This window comes from Plutella xylostella, chromosome Z (assembly GCF_932276165.1).
Source record: "Plutella xylostella chromosome Z, ilPluXylo3.1, whole genome shotgun sequence".
NCBI lineage: Eukaryota > Metazoa > Arthropoda > Insecta > Lepidoptera > Plutellidae > Plutella > Plutella xylostella.
Window position 1 is genome coordinate 15,544,915 of NC_064012.1, and position 17,281 is coordinate 15,562,195.

General features: G+C 36.7%; 2 protein-coding genes across 2 annotated transcripts in view; one reads left to right on the plus strand and one right to left on the minus strand.

Moving 5' to 3' along the window:
* LOC125491169 (phytanoyl-CoA dioxygenase domain-containing protein 1) overlaps positions 1-17,281 on the plus strand; it is a 51,841-nt gene that overhangs the window by 21,381 nt on the left and 13,179 nt on the right. The window contains exons 2-3 of the mRNA XM_048632440.1: positions 13,199-13,339; positions 14,844-14,960. Of these exons, the coding sequence (XP_048488397.1) occupies positions 13,199-13,339; positions 14,844-14,960 (258 nt within the window). The remainder of the gene's footprint in view (positions 1-13,198; positions 13,340-14,843; positions 14,961-17,281) is intronic.
* LOC119692506 lies at positions 2,848-5,111 on the minus strand. Its single transcript, XM_048632441.1, has 3 exons — positions 4,316-5,111; positions 4,009-4,134; positions 2,848-3,238 (listed from the first exon to the last, which is right to left on the minus strand). Coding segments are annotated over exons 1-3 (504 nt in total). The 5' UTR covers positions 4,318-5,111; the 3' UTR covers positions 2,848-2,862.

Sequence of the window (17,281 nt, forward strand, 5' to 3'; positions counted from 1 at the left end):
AGTTCTAGTTTAACGCCTGTCTTTAACAACATAGCATCAAATGACAAACTTGGGGCAGTGATATAAAATGCTGGGTCTAGCTGGTAATGGCGTTTGCATGTCTTACGAAAACTTTCAAAAATGTCCGTTAAAATTAATACATCACTTTTGAGATACAAATCAGTATATTCACCTAAGTTATGAATTTCGAACTGACTCCAAACTGACTGGGCATGTTGATAATCTTCAGTTGAAATGTGTTCATTCGTCATAGTATTGAAAAACTTGGACTGGGAAGGTAGACTGTCTTCTAAATAAGTCTCCCAATTACTCATGTAATTATAAGGGTAGACTCCCTTACGCGTCAAAAGACTAAAGTGATTATCTTCTGGAAAATGCTTGCGTAGGCAATGAAAGTCTTCTTTTTTTAATGTTTTAGCTAATTTCTCTAAGCTGGTTCCCAAAAACTTGAATGAATCGGTAAATCGCAACTGAATGTGATCTCCATCACCGATGGGTAAAAATTTTGTGAAGGAAATATAATTTTCCTTTGTTTTTGGAATTAATTTTATCATTCCAGGAAGTTCACCAAGTTCCTTGATGAAAAGATGACAATCATATCCTGATAAGTTATGAAAAAATATTGGTATGAAATTAGGTGATTTATATTGCAAATTACAATGAGCATGAGCCGCGCCGCGGTAGCGTGAGGAGATGTGACAGTGATCTCTAACTTTATCATTCCATAGAAAATGGTTACAAATATGACAGCGCTTTGCTTTTTGGAAATTCAGATCGTCTGACTCCGTGAAAATCATTGGTTTGTTGGTATTTAACGAATCATGAATTTTTTTACAATCAGTTTGTAGCGATTGAATAAACTTTGAAACACAGTCCCTACCTCTGTAAGAAACGTAGCGATTTTGGGTTTCATCAACTGAACAAATTATATTATATCCAAAAGCAATCGGTATATGATGGTGCAGGTCAGTTGTATTAGCAATATTAGGGTTGGGTTCGCAACCATGCACTGGTTGTAACATTGTCTCAAAGTCTGCATAGATTACATAGGGTACATCTTGTTTCTTGTCATAATTTTTAAATTGGAGAAAAGAACCTTTTTCGGGTAAAAAATAGGCTGTCTCTCCACAAACATGATTGGTTAAGTCTTCTTGTAATTTGAAAAATGACAAACATGTATCACAAAAGAATAAATTTCCATGATGCTTAGTGATTTGACTTCTCACAAGGCGGGGTAGATTTTTAATCAAACAGTAATGTGATTTATCCTCGTTTTCAACGAGCAATAAATTAATATGCCTAGCTTTTTTGTTCATTGATTCTGATCTGTATAATGGTCCTTCAATAAACTTACCATCGCTCAAACCATATACGTTGACAGTAATATTTGGATTATTTTTTTCAAATATGGTGATATCTGCGAAACTTACAGGAAAATTCATGTTTTCAGTGTTGAATAAATCCTGAAAATTAGGGTAGGAAGACACCCGTTCGGGGTGGATCTTTGTTGGGTGTAAGGCTGCTGTAACACACCAGAGGAAGCAGTATTCATCATTGTTTTGAATATTTAAACACGCTTTCTTGTTTTTTATAAATCGAGGTAAAGCTGTGTACTTGGACCCGCTGAGTGGTTGATATTTATTGATGTTAATCTCAAAATGTGAGTTATTCAAAAAGGTCCAGCCCGAGTCCCTTTCCTGAAACTCTTCCATTTTTTTCATCAATTCGGATTCTATTTCAGAGAAAATTTTATTAAAATCATAATTAAAATGGAGAGAAATATTTTTGGTTGAAAAGGATTTTATCTCCTGATTATCATTGCTCATCATCAAGAATGTTGAAAAAAGTTCAAAGTTTACTTTGATACTAGTATGTTTTTGTAGTGATTGATCTAAAAGTGATTTTATTTTATTCCTTATATTGATGAAAAATAAAGACGTTGAGTAAAGCTCTTTGCCTTCTGGCACAACAATTCTATAAGTAGCTATTCTATCTCGGAATGCGGACAAAATTTTTTGCACTCCATCCTCCACGGCAATAACAATGTTATTTTTCTTATGGGAATTACTCCGCAAATGACCAATCCACTTCCTCTTGTCAATAGTTACTGCACATACAGTGCAAAATGGCATTTTGCGATCTGTTGATTAACTAACTAGAAATTAGGTAGGTACTTATATGGGTATATATTATTGCAATTTATAGGTACTATAAACCACCAAGCCACCAAGCACGACAAAAGCCTTCTCTCACCGAGTCTGATTTAAAGTGGTCTTGAGGTATCTAATTATGCACACAGGTCTCCTCACGATATTTTCCTTCACGCTAAATATGTGTCTATAAAATTTGTAAAAAAAACTTCAAAGCTGTAAACGTGTTCGGGAGTGGAGACCGCGACTAGACAAACGTAGTGTAGGACGAAGGATGACTACTTGCAAAAGGTGTCTGGTAATAGATTGGATGCGAAAAGTCCTACGTCCAGCAGTGGAATTCTATAGACTGAAGAAGACTTCAAGCTTAGGGATAGATTGACTGACAAAAATATTGAAGTTACCTAGTACCTAACTAACTCAGAATTTACAAAGTAACATACACAGACTAATTAAAAAATTAGCTGTAGCTTTATTTACCTGTACCTATACCTATACCAATACTAACTCAGAATTTACAAAGTAACATACACAGACTAATTAAAAAATTAGCTGTAGCTTTATTTACCTGTACCTATACCTATACCAATACCAAAATAATATCCAATACCACGTTTACCTGTAATTATACCAATACCAAAATAATATTTAATACCACATATAAGTACCCAATAGGAAAAATAAAAATATGGAAATATATAGTAAAATTGCCTCAGTCGGCCTGTTTAATTTTAACCAAGTCGGGGTTATAAAATGACGGTACACAGTCCTCGAAGAGTGTACCGGCCTCTTTCACGAAGCGATGCAACAGCTTCCACTGCGGTGAGCCCTCTTCAAGGTAGCAGTTTAGTCGGAGCAAGGCCTTTGTCCAGCGGGTGTCCTTGGGAGCTTCCTCAGCGTCGTGGCGCGCGTAGACCTTCAGCTCCGCATAGAATTCGCCGGATGTGCTGCCAACCCGCCGCTGGTTACCGTTGGCCACGCGATTCACCACGAATGATGGTAGAGTCTTCGACTGCAACACGCATTCGTTGTATTCGTCCTCGTTGCAGAGTCCGAACACATCCACAGTTTTCTTTTTTTTCTGGGACCTGAAAAAAATAATATATAAGTATATATATTCACTTTGCTCGCTAAATACACAAATTAAACATCACAGTCATTTTTGAAGTAGGTATTTTTGATTGTTTAGTTTAATTAAATTTTATGATGAATCTAATGAATCTCAACAGTCCTCAATTTCATTACACACAAAAATAACTGCAGGAGGGTTATGAGCATAATCTCCACACCTAGCAGGCGGGTTGGATATATCAATAAGTACCATACAATACAAATATTTACTATCAAAGACATGAGCACCAAATATTCTTATTAAACAAATATCTACCCCGGTCGAGATTTGAGCTTTATTTTATATATTTAATTTATGAATTTTAAGTCTTCGTAATTGTTATCATTTAGTCAAAGCCCTAGCCAGTCCAAGTTCCTAATAAAAATATATAAGTATATAGTAGTAATGTGTTAGCAAAAGCTGTGATAGCACAGCACTGAGTTCTTATTTAAAATAGTGTTTAACCGATTTCAAAAAGGAGGAGGTTCTCAATTCGTCTGTAGGTATGTTATTTAACTATAGAAAAAGTGATTGTTGTCATAAAAATATGTGAATTAACTCCTATTAATTTTTTTTACTGTTTAAATGATTTAAAACATAACTTAGAATCAATGCAAATCAATATTACTGATTGATTGAGGTAAAATTTGCGTGTTGATATACTTTAATTAATTAATTATTATTTTAATTCTCATAAAAAAAATTATAACTTACTCTAGTAAATAAATGATAATATAGTGATCTTACTTGTTGGTACTGCTTGAGGTACTCGATGCACTTGCGCTCGACTTCCTCTTGCTCGCTGCTGGCTTCTTCTTCGCTGCGGCGGTGGCGGCGTCTTGCGCAACAAATGATTCGCACTCAGAATCAGACCTGAAAAGTGAATAATAAAAGTATTAAAGTATGTTCCCACGACTTGATGATGAAGTAATTAAATTATGACAGGACATTAAATTACAAGATAAATACAACAGAATCCATTATAATTTAATTTGAATGGGGATGTAGTTAAACATTCAAAAAAATAAAAACGTTCCAAAAAATACTTACTAACATTTTACAAAGATAGAGCTTGTTTGCTTGAGTTGATGCAGGCGGCACTATAGGCTGGCTAGGCGCGGAGGCAGCGGGCGGTGGGCGGCGGCGGCGGCGGCGGTGGCGACGGCGGTGGCGGCGGCGGCGGCGGCGGCAGTGGTACGGCACGGGTGTCTGCGGGGGGCGCGGCGCGGTGCGGGGCGGGGTATGGCAGCGACACACGGTGCAACAGGATGGATGCTTGATTGAAGCGCGCAGGCAGAAATGAACGCTATGATTGCGTAAATTACTGTTTTATAACAATGCAAACTGATGCGTGTGCAAAAAAGAAAATCACACTATATTGAACTTTATTGCTTTAGGTTCTGCTAGCGTTTATTCTTACCTAGTGGTGGGGGAATAATAAAATTATACACGTGTCACCTCATTTCATAATTTGGTAATTTAGTCAAACCAGTATAGAATTTACTCTATTTGGAATGCTTAATGGACCACTCATGGCTGCTGTAGGTATCATACGTTCGCATCTAAATTTTAAGCACGTACAAAGTATGGTTTTGATGAAAAAAGTAACCCTCCGGTCCTAACCACGAAAGATGATTGAATCTCATAAATTGACAAACAGTTAAATCTTCTTAGTTGCCTACCCCTAGAGTAATGAAACGCGTGAGCTTATGTAACATTGCTGTATAGTTATAAAAAATATATTAAATAGTACATAAATAATACTCATTCCAGAATAGATTGATACTTAAATGAAGTAAGAACCTATTTTATATTAATTTACCAACCAACCCCTCTCGATACAACCGTTAGTTTAGATCAACACGTTGCCTAACCCGCTAATTAAACACCCATCTGGTTTTATTATTATAGTTGATTTGTTACAATGGTGCAGCGGTTAGTTCACTGACTAAAGCGCCAAAGGTCCCAGGTTCGATTCGCTGTATCGGGTCTTGGATGTTTCCGAAAAATGGTAATAGGCTCACCGTATGCACCCCGGCCTCCTACCCCGCATGGGCCGTATGGGAGTACATTGGTAGGTACAAGACATAAGTGATTAATTATATTATTTTGATCTGATTGTTTTATTACAAACTTATAGATCGAGTTGAGGTAAACCGGTGCATCCACCTAGCCCTCTACAGGGTGTTGCAAAAAGGGTATATTAAGCCGAAACCTACATGTGCAGCATGGTATATCTAAGCCTGAAACTGATTTCAGAATTTGGAAATTCGCGAAAAAAAAAAAAAAAAAATTCCATAAAAACTATGTTGGTCACGTGACTTTTTACTATGGAGAATGAATATTTTTTTTCGCGAATTTCCAAATTCTGATTTCAGTTTTGGGCTTAGATATACCATGCTGCACATGTAGGTTTCGGCTTAGTATACCAATTTTGCAACACCCTGTAGAATAAAGGCTTATGGTTCGACAATGTAATGTTTTGTAATAAAATTAATAATAATGAAATAAGCTTTTTACATGTAACTATGCAGGTAAATATTTTTATTACTATTTAATTCATTTGACTACACTATCAATCATTAAACTATACCATAAAGTTAGTACACATTATAGTAATAATAAAATTCTCATTTGCATTTAAGGGAACTTAATGAAATTAAACCTATTTTTGTTTTTTGGTTCCATACTTTAAAAGACGCGGGCAACAGCTAGTCATAAAAAATACTTACCTTACGTTCATGATTTTCAGGTCACACGGGTAAACTTGATATCAATGCATAAATTTTACACGTGAGCCCCTCCCCCGCCGCCCCGCCGCCGTCGTCGGCGCCGCCGCCATGAAATATCATACTTTTGTAATAAGAGTTTATGCCGCCGCGCCGCCACTGTTTCACAATTAACATTAAAACTGCTGACAATAATTGTGTGTTGATGGGAACTAAATTATAATATTGAATGCTTCGTTGGTCTAGTGGTTACGGTGGTAGACTAGCAAAATAGATGTCTTGGGTTCCCCACTACTTTCCAGACTTAGGTAATAAAAAAAGGGAACACATTTTATTAAATTATTTTATGTACAGTATATGATAGATAATATTATATATTCGATTTAATATTCAAGTTACTAGTTGTGTAAGTATAGGTCTATGAGGGAACATAATTTATGCTAATGAACCTAGTCTGTGTATTCCTGACTATGTCAGAAGGAGGGTCATGTTTTAAAGTACTTATTTTTGAGTATTATTATGTAGGTATATAGCCTAAATGGTTTTAACTGAAAAGGTGACGTAGGTACTTAATAGATTCGTCAGTCATCTTTACTTAATCATAAGATTGTAATCTCTGCTCTGAGTAGGTATATATTTTTTGTGTTTTACGCATTCAAGATTTCTTGAGTACCCACTTACACATATACATGCACATAAACACACACACACACACGCCTTCTACTACTGTACCCCCTTATGAGTAGGCAGAGATGTTTAGAAACCCAATGTATGAGCGGGCAAGCCTATTGTCATTTTTCGACACATCCAAAACCTGAGAATAAATACTTATCTATGATTAAAACAAATATTTACCCCGGCCGGAGACCAAACCCAGGACCCTCGACACAACAGTTAGAATTACTAATCACTGTGCCATCCGACTTAATTTAATTATTTGTATTCTTAAGACGTTGTATTTTTTATGAATGTAGGGTCGTCAAGAACACTTATTCATAGGCATACAACACAAACATCATACTTAATTCACACTTAACATCCAACACCGAGATCAAACACTTATTGGTTATAAACAAATATCTGCCCCGGCTGGGATTCTAACCCGGAATCTTCAACATCACACAGCCAACACTGACCAACTAGAGTCATGTATGTAATAGACTGTGTGTGTGTGTTGTGTACCTACTGAAATTCCATTGCGATTGTGTATTAAATATGTAGTGTGCATGTAATGCAGGTATCTAAAAATTACTAAACCTCATAATCAAAACGTTGGGAAGTGTATCCCACTCTGTATTAAGACCAAAGCCGTGCGTGCCATGTTCTTTAAATTAAAAACACATTGGGAAGTCTCTCCCATTCCGTCCCAGTCTGATCCATTGTCGCCGTGTGATAATGAATTATTGGGAAGGCTATCACACTCAAGTGAGCGACGACGACGCGCGAAGCGCGCGGCGGCGGAGCGAACGCAGAGTGGGATAGACTTCCCAATAATTCACTACTGAAGAGTTACATCCAAAACTAATTTAGAACTTAAAAGCTGTCTTCCAAGGTTATGTTAACGTTAAATTAAGGTTGTGAAGGTTTTATTTAGGTTCTGTGTAAGTTGTTCAAAAGGTTCTGGGTTTGAGCTATAGGTTTTGCTGTAGCTCTCAGAAAGGTTCTAAAACGTGGGCCCTTTTTGCACTCAGGAGGTTAATATAAGGTTAATATAAGGTTATCGAGCCTTCTAAGTCTCACGAGTTGATTTCCATACAAAGGTTCTAGAACCTTTTCAAAACCTTTTTAAAACCAAAAATGTTACTTGGGACTGCACTGAGAGCGAGCGAGGCATATCTGTAAGGGCTTGGATACAAAACTGCATTGCGACGGCGTATCACAAAAATTAGCGACTGTTTTGACAGTTTTTCATGGAAACTGCTTGATTACTGTCGCAATTTTGTGTACAAGGCCTAAGATGCCCTAAGCTAGGCGAAATCGTGACTCGTATATTGTTTATCTAAGCTCTAGGCTAGGGCGCAAATAGGTAGGTTCGCTTTTAACGTAGCGCAGCTGACAGAAAATGATTCTGAACGCCACCGTATTAAGTAATAAAAGTCACGAATGGAATGTTATAACAATGTGTAACTTATATTACCTACCACAACAAGTAATTACTTATAGTCGCGGGGTCACTCTCTAAATCGATGAACTAACTATTCTATTGTACATGGCTTTAAATATTGTATATTTTAGTTTAGATTTTGCATGTTAACAATAATTTTATTTAAATTTCAATTTACTGTTTACGTTAGTCATTTTGAATGCTGTTGCACGCCTGTAATTGGTGCATAGATAGAATAATAATACTCATAATTATGTCTTGATAATGTATGATCATATGTGCTGTTGGTGTGTCTATATTTGTAAAATAAAAATAAATAAATAACGAACGAGAATTATCACTCAATCGGCACGCTTAATACAACGAGATAGAACCGTGGGTCGCGAAGTGCCCCGTAACTTCGAAAAGGCAAAACTGCAGCGTTAACCACGACTCTATCTTGTTGTATACCCACGGACAATGAAAAAGTTCCACTCACAAAATGCCTACACCAAAATACCCAAATTATTTCCAACATTTAATTTTATTTAAAATTTGAACAAAATATTACCGTTTTAGTTGATAATATGCTGATGCTCCGTTAAATGTACTTCAATGTTTCAGAAGGAGTCATTAAGCTAGCCTTTTCCGTTTAGAAGTAATTTGGTGTTTTTACCAGTGGAACCTTGGGTCCTCTTGCCCGTGAGTGTATCACGCATGCTGAATGAGTGATAATTCTCATTCGTTCATTCGTTGATTGTAAAGTGACCCCCAGGACTGCAAAGCATTACCTAAGTACCTACTGGGCACGGTTCTACCTTTTTTGGCATAAGATTTATTTGCCTAATCTCGTATTGCATAGTAACGTTTGGTCAAAGTCTCGTTACGCCGAAAATCGTATGGCATAAATCTCGTTTAGTAAAAAGTTATTTCGCATAACATTGTTTAGCCTAATAATGGTATGGCCAAATCTTGAATAGCCTAATAATGCTATGGCATAGGTTTATACAAAGTAATAATATTCGTTTGGCTTTAACTTTGACTGAGCGTCTCCCTACATAGCACAAACTGGTGCCTTGTATTGTTTCCGCTGTTTGGAAAACGCTCCGCTCCGCTTCGCTGCGCTCCGCTTTGGTTTTGATGAACATGAGCACCTAACACGCTCCTCCTCGCTTTGCTCGTCGTCGCACCTATTTTTAGGTTTCGATCTCATGGGGTTTGTAATAATTATATTGGTCGTTAACTTTCGATTTTTTGATCATAAAAAAGAAAAATACCACAATTTGTACATTTACTACATACTTAATATATTATTTATTAAGATAACATTAGGAGAAACAAGATTATACATAGGTATAGACGAACATAAATTTGAGCAAACGAAACTTAGGTGTTTAAAGATTGTGCCTAAAGAGTTTTAGACGAAACGAGCCTTATGCCACATAAGTCTTGGCAAAGTGATGGGTCCGCCAAAAAAGTTTAGACCATACGAGTTATGCGAAATGAGTTTTGGTCAATAAAGATTATGCGAGATGAGCGGAACCCACTGGGCACTTTATATGCAGGCAGTCTATCATTAAGACAGTCTATAAACACACCACGTCTTGTACACTATTAATGATAATTGTACAGTTTTAAATAAAACGTACTTTTAAGAAAGTCTGTTATTTCACGTTATTATGAAAGGACTTTATAATGCCAGGACTTGATCATTCAAAAGTGGTTAGGTACCTACAGAGTAGTAAAATAAACATTAAATTGCTACCGTTATAGAGTATAGACTAATGGTTAATCCTATATTAAAATTATTATGGGTCATTAATGTTATGATGTAACTCAGGTACCAATACTGTATCATTTGATTGAGCATTACTTATAAACAAACATGTACTTAGATACTTAATAAATTAAATTAAAAGTGTCACAATAATGATATACATGGTGTTGCAAAAAGGGTATACTAAGTCGAAACCTACAGTGTGCAGCATGTTATATCTGAGCCCGGAAATGAAATCAGAATGTCACCATTCGCGAATTGACATTGACATAATATAACGTAGGTTTCGGCTTAGTATCCCCTCTTTGCAACACCCTGTATGACATTATTATATCTCATTTTAATATTAAAACAAGAGAACATCAACGGAACTCGCAAACGCAAAGAACATATACAAATAATTACACACCAGTACCCAGTATTACACCGCCCCCCACGTGGTATTCTATTCTCGTCCCAACACAGTCTATATTTAGATTCAAATTTCAATGACGACCATCGCGGAGGGTTGCGGCGTCGTGCCGGTATGATATTGTACTAAATTTAGCTTTACACCAGATTTATCCCGTGATTTTCATGCCACGTTCAAAAATTTATGAATTTTACGGCAATTCCTGTTCATATTGTGCTTGTCTGCGTGCCTACATGTCCCTACCGTAGTTATTAGTGATACGAATTTTCCTACAGTTACCTATTCAAGTAACATTCACCCATATCCTTAGCCGTAAACAGCTGATATTTTATTAAAACTGGACTAAAACCGATTTTAACCCAAGACTAAGACTATACTAACTTCTAACTTCTAACTAAGACTATACTGACTACTAACTTCCTGACAATATAAAAGAAATCAGGAGAGTTACTAGCTTCCTCAGTATGGTTAAGAATCACCTATTAAAAAACGCGTACTACTCTGTGCAAGAATTCTTAGACTCATAAGTGATGTATATAATATGTTGTATTAAATATAAGATAGGTACCTACTTACTTTTATAACTTTAAAATAATATATATTTTAATTAACATACCTATTATTAGTGTGTCTACTAACAATGTGTATGACGATTGGACGATGTATTCATTTAAACATAATTATTTGAAATTATTAATACTATAATATTGTGATAATTAATTTAATTTAATGTTAATTCCAATGACCTGTAATGCTTATTTATCAATAAATGAATATGAATAATAATATATAATATATGTCCCAGTACTGTCGTCCAATACCAAAAATGTACCCATTCCTATGCCCAATTACAATGCGTCGGTGCGTCCTCTATTCCCCTGCAACTCCTACTTGTTGATGCCATATTCATGCCACATTGGAACTCCCACGTCCCCTAATTACATTGGCAGTGCTACCCACTCGGCACAACATCAAGTATTATACGTTCCTGCGTCCGTGTGACAGAAATGGACAGTAACAAACACACAATGGTTTATTAGTGAGCGTTGCCGGTCGGAAGCGTGTGACCAGAAACTCCAATTAGTCCCTACTGAAAACTGATTACATGTTGGCTATACAGGATGTTCTCTGGAAACGCTGACATTTTGAAGGTACAGGGGGTCACTCCATGTAACGAAAAACAAGTTTCAGAGCGCTGCTTGCTCTACAGCTTCGTTTGTTCGTTTTTCGTCAGTATAGAGTAACCCTCCAGTGATACAGTTAAGGTCCCTTTGTTGTTTCTTGTTAGAGGGTATATACGGGGGAAATGGAGCTTGAATAGTTTAATTATGTTGGGCTACGCAGAACTACCACTTCCTGAAGTGTATAGAAAAAACAATATCTATCAAAACCTTTATATTATTATCTAAAAAAATACGAACCAATTGAAATGTACAGCTATAAAGTAAATCGGTTGCATTTATTTATCGTTTGGTTTTTTTTCACTTTGAAACTTTTGCTTTCAGAGCCAATTTGCTGTCTAGTCGTTGGTGTAGATAATTTGGTTGAACAGTCAAAGCCAGACGGAATACGTTTTCAGTATCTACATATACTATCTATACTATGCATATTATATCGGAACCCAAGTAACCTAGTAGTAGTAGTAAATAATTCCGCTTTGTATTACCCAAGTAACCTAACTTCCTAGTACTGAACTAGCATAAAATCGGAGACATTTTATGTGTGTACATGCAGTAGGTAGGACTTATTTACATACATATTCCGGGACATCCCAAGGCTATATCGATCCAATATATTCACGTCCAGGATACGAACTTGAGACTCCACCGTAGCATTCTCCATCGATACAGTTTACATAACCGCAACAGCTTCACAAATACATCTGCTCCCAGAATAGCGCTGCTGATCTGCAATTGAATTGTTTTTCCCAAAGGACGTGCACGTGCCCGGCCCACGGACGTATTCTGGAGCTAAACTCGCGAATAATACTGTCCTAAAGACGCGTTCTGAAATCGAAAGTATTATGTATTATAGTAGTTAATTAGTAATTAAACATGCGCACACGATTTTTGACTTTCTAACTCACAACATGTCAAACTTTGACCCCTAGTTTGCGTTGTTCTATAACTGCCACGAATATGCTTGCAAGTCCCCGGTAAAATGATAGTTCGTTCTATGAATTTGGGCGTAAATGTTTAGTGAGGTTTAAAACTTATCCTATTTTAAATCTCAAACCTTCAAATGAACTTTTATAGATTTACCGGTTTCACACTTTATTAAAGTAAAGTGGCACAGGGGATGTGGTAGATCCAACCATCTTGACGGGTACACTTTAATGGCAAAAGTTAGTTATTGTATACACTACACTAAGACAAGTATTATAAGTAATTAATTATGTAGGTAGGTACAAACTTTGGTGTCGGCTTGTTGCCCAGAATACCTAGCCCACCATTCCGCTCACACACAGAGTATCGTCAGAGGGTCATATCGTTTCAACAAATCATTGGTAAATGCAGCATCGAATACAAAGTTTATTTGCACGATGCATTGTTTTGGTACTCCCTTTTCTTTAAACATACATGACTGAAAGAAAACAACAATAATAACATTATATATTTTTTCGTAGATACCAATCGATAGTTTTATAATACACTCGCGAGTTGTGAAAAAGTTCCAGTATTTGTAGCACCAAATTTCTCCTAAACGGGAAATAGCTTAATGACGTCGTCTGCAATATTTAAATTCATAGGTAATTTTACTAACTAAATACGTAAAGAAGCGATCGTACATATAGATCCCAAACTTGTTTCACTAGAATTTTCGGATTCAAAATATATTCGACACTAATTACTTCATAAATGTTTTCGTTTTGACTCTGCGAAAACCTATGACCTGCGCCCAGCTCTGACCTAACCCTCACCCTCACCCTCTTCCAGTTCGAGCAAGACGGCTACGTGGTGCTGGAAGACTTCCTGCGGCCGGCCGAGTGCGACGAGCTGAAGACAGCCGGCCTCGAGCTCACCAACCACCTGCCTGATGGAGAGCATAGAGCCATCTTCTCCACTACGGATAAAAACGTCAGTATTCACGTCTTCGTGTCTGGGGATTCGTCGGTCGAAAGTAGAGTTGATTCCATAATACACTCACGGGCAACGAAAAGGTTCCACTGAAAAATGTAGCTTGATGACCCCTTCTGCAACATTGAAGTACATTTAACTGCCCATCAGGATATTTACAATTTAAAACGTTAATACTTTGTTCAAATTATAAATTGAATGTTTTAAAAAATAGGGATCGCTTGGTGTCGGTATTTTGTGAGTAAAAGTTTTTAATTGTCCGTGAGTGTGTATGATCAACCTTTTGACACGCGCAGTACGTACAATTGAGGAATCTTGTGTCATATATGTCTGTGATGAACACAATAGGCCAGAATATGATATAATAGGCCAGCCGTATGGTCCAAACCAATCAAGTAACTAGTACACTACTCCTTAATACATTAAATCGACGGTCGAATGGCGTAGTGGTTAGTGGCCCTGACTGCTATGCCGAAGGTCCCGGGTTCGATTCCCGGCTGGGGCAGATATTTATTTAAAGACAGATATTTGTACTCGGGTCTTGGGTGTTGATATTTATATTTAATATTTAATATGTATCTATCTATGTATTTGTGTAGATATATCAGCTGTCCGATACCCATAACACAGGCTCTGCCTAGCTTGGGGTCGGATGGCCGTGTGTGAAGATGTCCCCACATATTTATTTATTTATACACTGGGTTCAAAAGTTTGCACACTTATGATCGTACTGTACCGCACTGCGTTATCCCAAGTTTGCAGTCACTTGCTGAGCTCAAAGTTATTTGCGATTCTGCAACTTTCCGTCGCCGATCTGCAAGTTGCAACACCGGAACCACTCAACATCTTATTTGCTTACTTCTTCTGAATAACTTAGTAAATAATATTAAGAGTAAGTATCATTGCGAAATCTTTTTGATATACGCTCCCGCAAAACTTTTTTTTTAACAGATTTATGCTGTTTTTAACGTGCGGATTTCATCACGCATGCGGGATTGGCCCGCACTCGGTCATATGTATGACAGAATACGATGCGAATTACAAATATGCACGCGATACGCGGGAAAATGGCGACCATCCCACATGCGTGATGAATCCCGCACGTTGTTAAAACAGACTTAGAACCATCTTTTCAGAGATGCGTTGACCTGTACTTTCGTTTTTAGGGTTCCGTAGCCAAAATGGCAAAAACGGAACCCTTATAGTTTCGTCATGTCCGTCTGTCCGTCTGTCCGTCTGTCCGTCTGTCCGTCTGTCCGTCTGTCCGTCTGTCCGTCTGTCACAGCCGATTTACTCGGAAACTATAAGTACTACAGTGATGAAATTTGATGGGAATATGTGTTGTATGAACCGCTACAAAAATATGACACTAAATAGTAAAAAAAAGAATTGGGGGTGGGGCCCACCAACCCGGAACCCTTTGTGCGCGAGCCCGACTCGCACTTGGCCGGTTTTTTTATTTTTTCATTAAACCCTACTCATCTGAATAATTTTCCTTTTCCAGCAACTGAAAGACGAGTACTTCCTGAACAGCAACGACAAGATCAGCTACTTCTTCGAGTCGGACGCCCTCGGGCCCGACGGGAAGCTGAAGGTGGACCCGAGCGTGTCCTTGAACAAGGTAACTTACATCACTTTTCTGATAATAACCAATAGAAATTATCTGTCTTAGCTGATAATGATGAACCTATAGGAAATAAGCGAAATTGTACCTAAAGCCCCGGGAAACGGCATTAAAATTAGCCTAATGTCAATCCAGGGTGTCAGCTTTCTACGTACCTTTTTTCAATATTGATCCATGTGTTTCCCGTGAAAACGAAACAATGAAACTTACCAACTTTCACGATTATAAATATTTAATAGGTATTCAAGGTATTTTCCTAGATTCTAACGTATTTATTGATTGTTTTTTATGGTTCCACACTTAATTAATTATAGTACTTATTGGTAAGATCGCTATAAAAAAAATATTTAGCATGTGCCGGTCACTACAATAACGGTGATTATTGACTCATAGAGCCTTAGTGCCAATTTCTCCATAGTCGGTTAGAGCATAACCAGGTATTAGTTGGTTGACTTTTGACACATCTGTCAAGAATTTTATATGGACATGACGTATAATTGATGAACCAATCCCTTGTCGATTAGATAACCGACTATGGAGAAATTGGGGCTTAGTCAAGACTGATTGGTCACCATATTTGGAATATCATCGTATAGGTAGTTTTCCGTGGCTGTCAATACAACTATACATATTATCTCTATCATCACTGATTATACGGCCCGACTACGCGCACAGATATTAATTCCAGATACCTAGTCTATTTCTAGTCAAGCGTGTTTGTATCAAAGGGACTGCTTATGTACTCGAACCAGTTATGTACATAAATGTCCAATAATCGTCTAGATATGTACTGACATAATTAGCAATACTGAGGATTATTAGTTGACTAGATTCCATCGAAATGTTAATGAAAGCTTTGAGAGTGTCATAGCTGCTAGAAATTATGTTAGTGTATGTGCGTTGACTAAATATAAATACTGATGATATTAGATTCAACTGAGTAAACGAAGGCAAATTATTGTTATTAAGTACAAGGTACTAGAAGTTCTAGAACTACTACTCTACAAGTAATCTATGGTCTAGCATCTTGGTGCATCTGGCTCTATATAATAAAAAAAAAACGGTTTATCCATTTGTGGGATACGCTACTACGGACAGAGACACTTGAAACTTATAACACCCCTCTTTTATAGGCCTTTTGACTGACTGAGGCTGGTCGCATCAAATGTGCGTCCTCGGATTTCCTCTTCAACATAATGAATCAGTAAGTGTCATGTTGGTAGCCAATAGGTGTATTAAGTACATAAAACATATTATTTTCAAAACATAAAGTCGCGTATACATACAGTATGATTATGTTATTTATTTTTAAAGTTTTGAATTTCATCACGAAATAACACCCGCTTTCTCTTTATTTCATTTTACATTCAAAGGGATCTAGAATTTACAATAAAACCTGCAGAAGTTCTTAATATATGTTGTGAATAACAGACGAAAAGAGAAGAGGGTGATTTTCGATGCATTGAAGAACTTTATCGTTTCACTATAAAAAACATACACACAGACGAATGATTGAGAGAACCTCCTCATTTTTTCAAAGTCGGTAAAAAACGCTTAACGCTAAACTCTTAACAAAAACCAACCATAAAGCAAATTATCCAAGAAATTAAATGAATTAAAAAAAACCCACGCTTTACTCTATCTACTTTACTATCTTCTGTTATCTGTGTTTCTCCTTTGTGCAACACGATGCCAGATGTTGTCGTAACGGACCAGTATTTTTCTCAGTTTATTTCTGAAATGTGTAGTATATTTTTCAATAAATAATAAACTAAACATCGTAGGACGTAGCAATGCGCCGGGGGAAAGAGGATTAAGTTACGGATTTAACTTTCTCGAGGTATTCAGGCCAACACTATAAGTATTTCAGTTTTCAGGCGAGGTTTTGTAACTTTAGGTGTGTAAGGTATTAAATAACAATATTTATTAAAGAACAACTCCAAACACATGCGAAAATATTAATTTTAAATTATTATAACATTGTTTCACATAAGCAGAGAATTTTTCATCTAAGCGTTACAGATGATAATGACAAAGGACTGACATAGGGTTTATGATAAAGAAGAAAACTTTAACAAAAAATAATTTATTTGTTAATACAGCCTAAATTCAAAACAAAATGGGATAAATAATAACAAACCTTTTACAGCTTCTTAAAAACGTAGTTTGTATTAACTTTAAAAACATCCACACACATAAACTGGCATTAGTTTAGCTCACGTGGTTAACAGATATTAATTACTGTGTGTGCAACAGAACCTGAAGACTGAAGCTTAATGTTACAGACAAATGCGTACATTTTATGGAACACTGAAGAA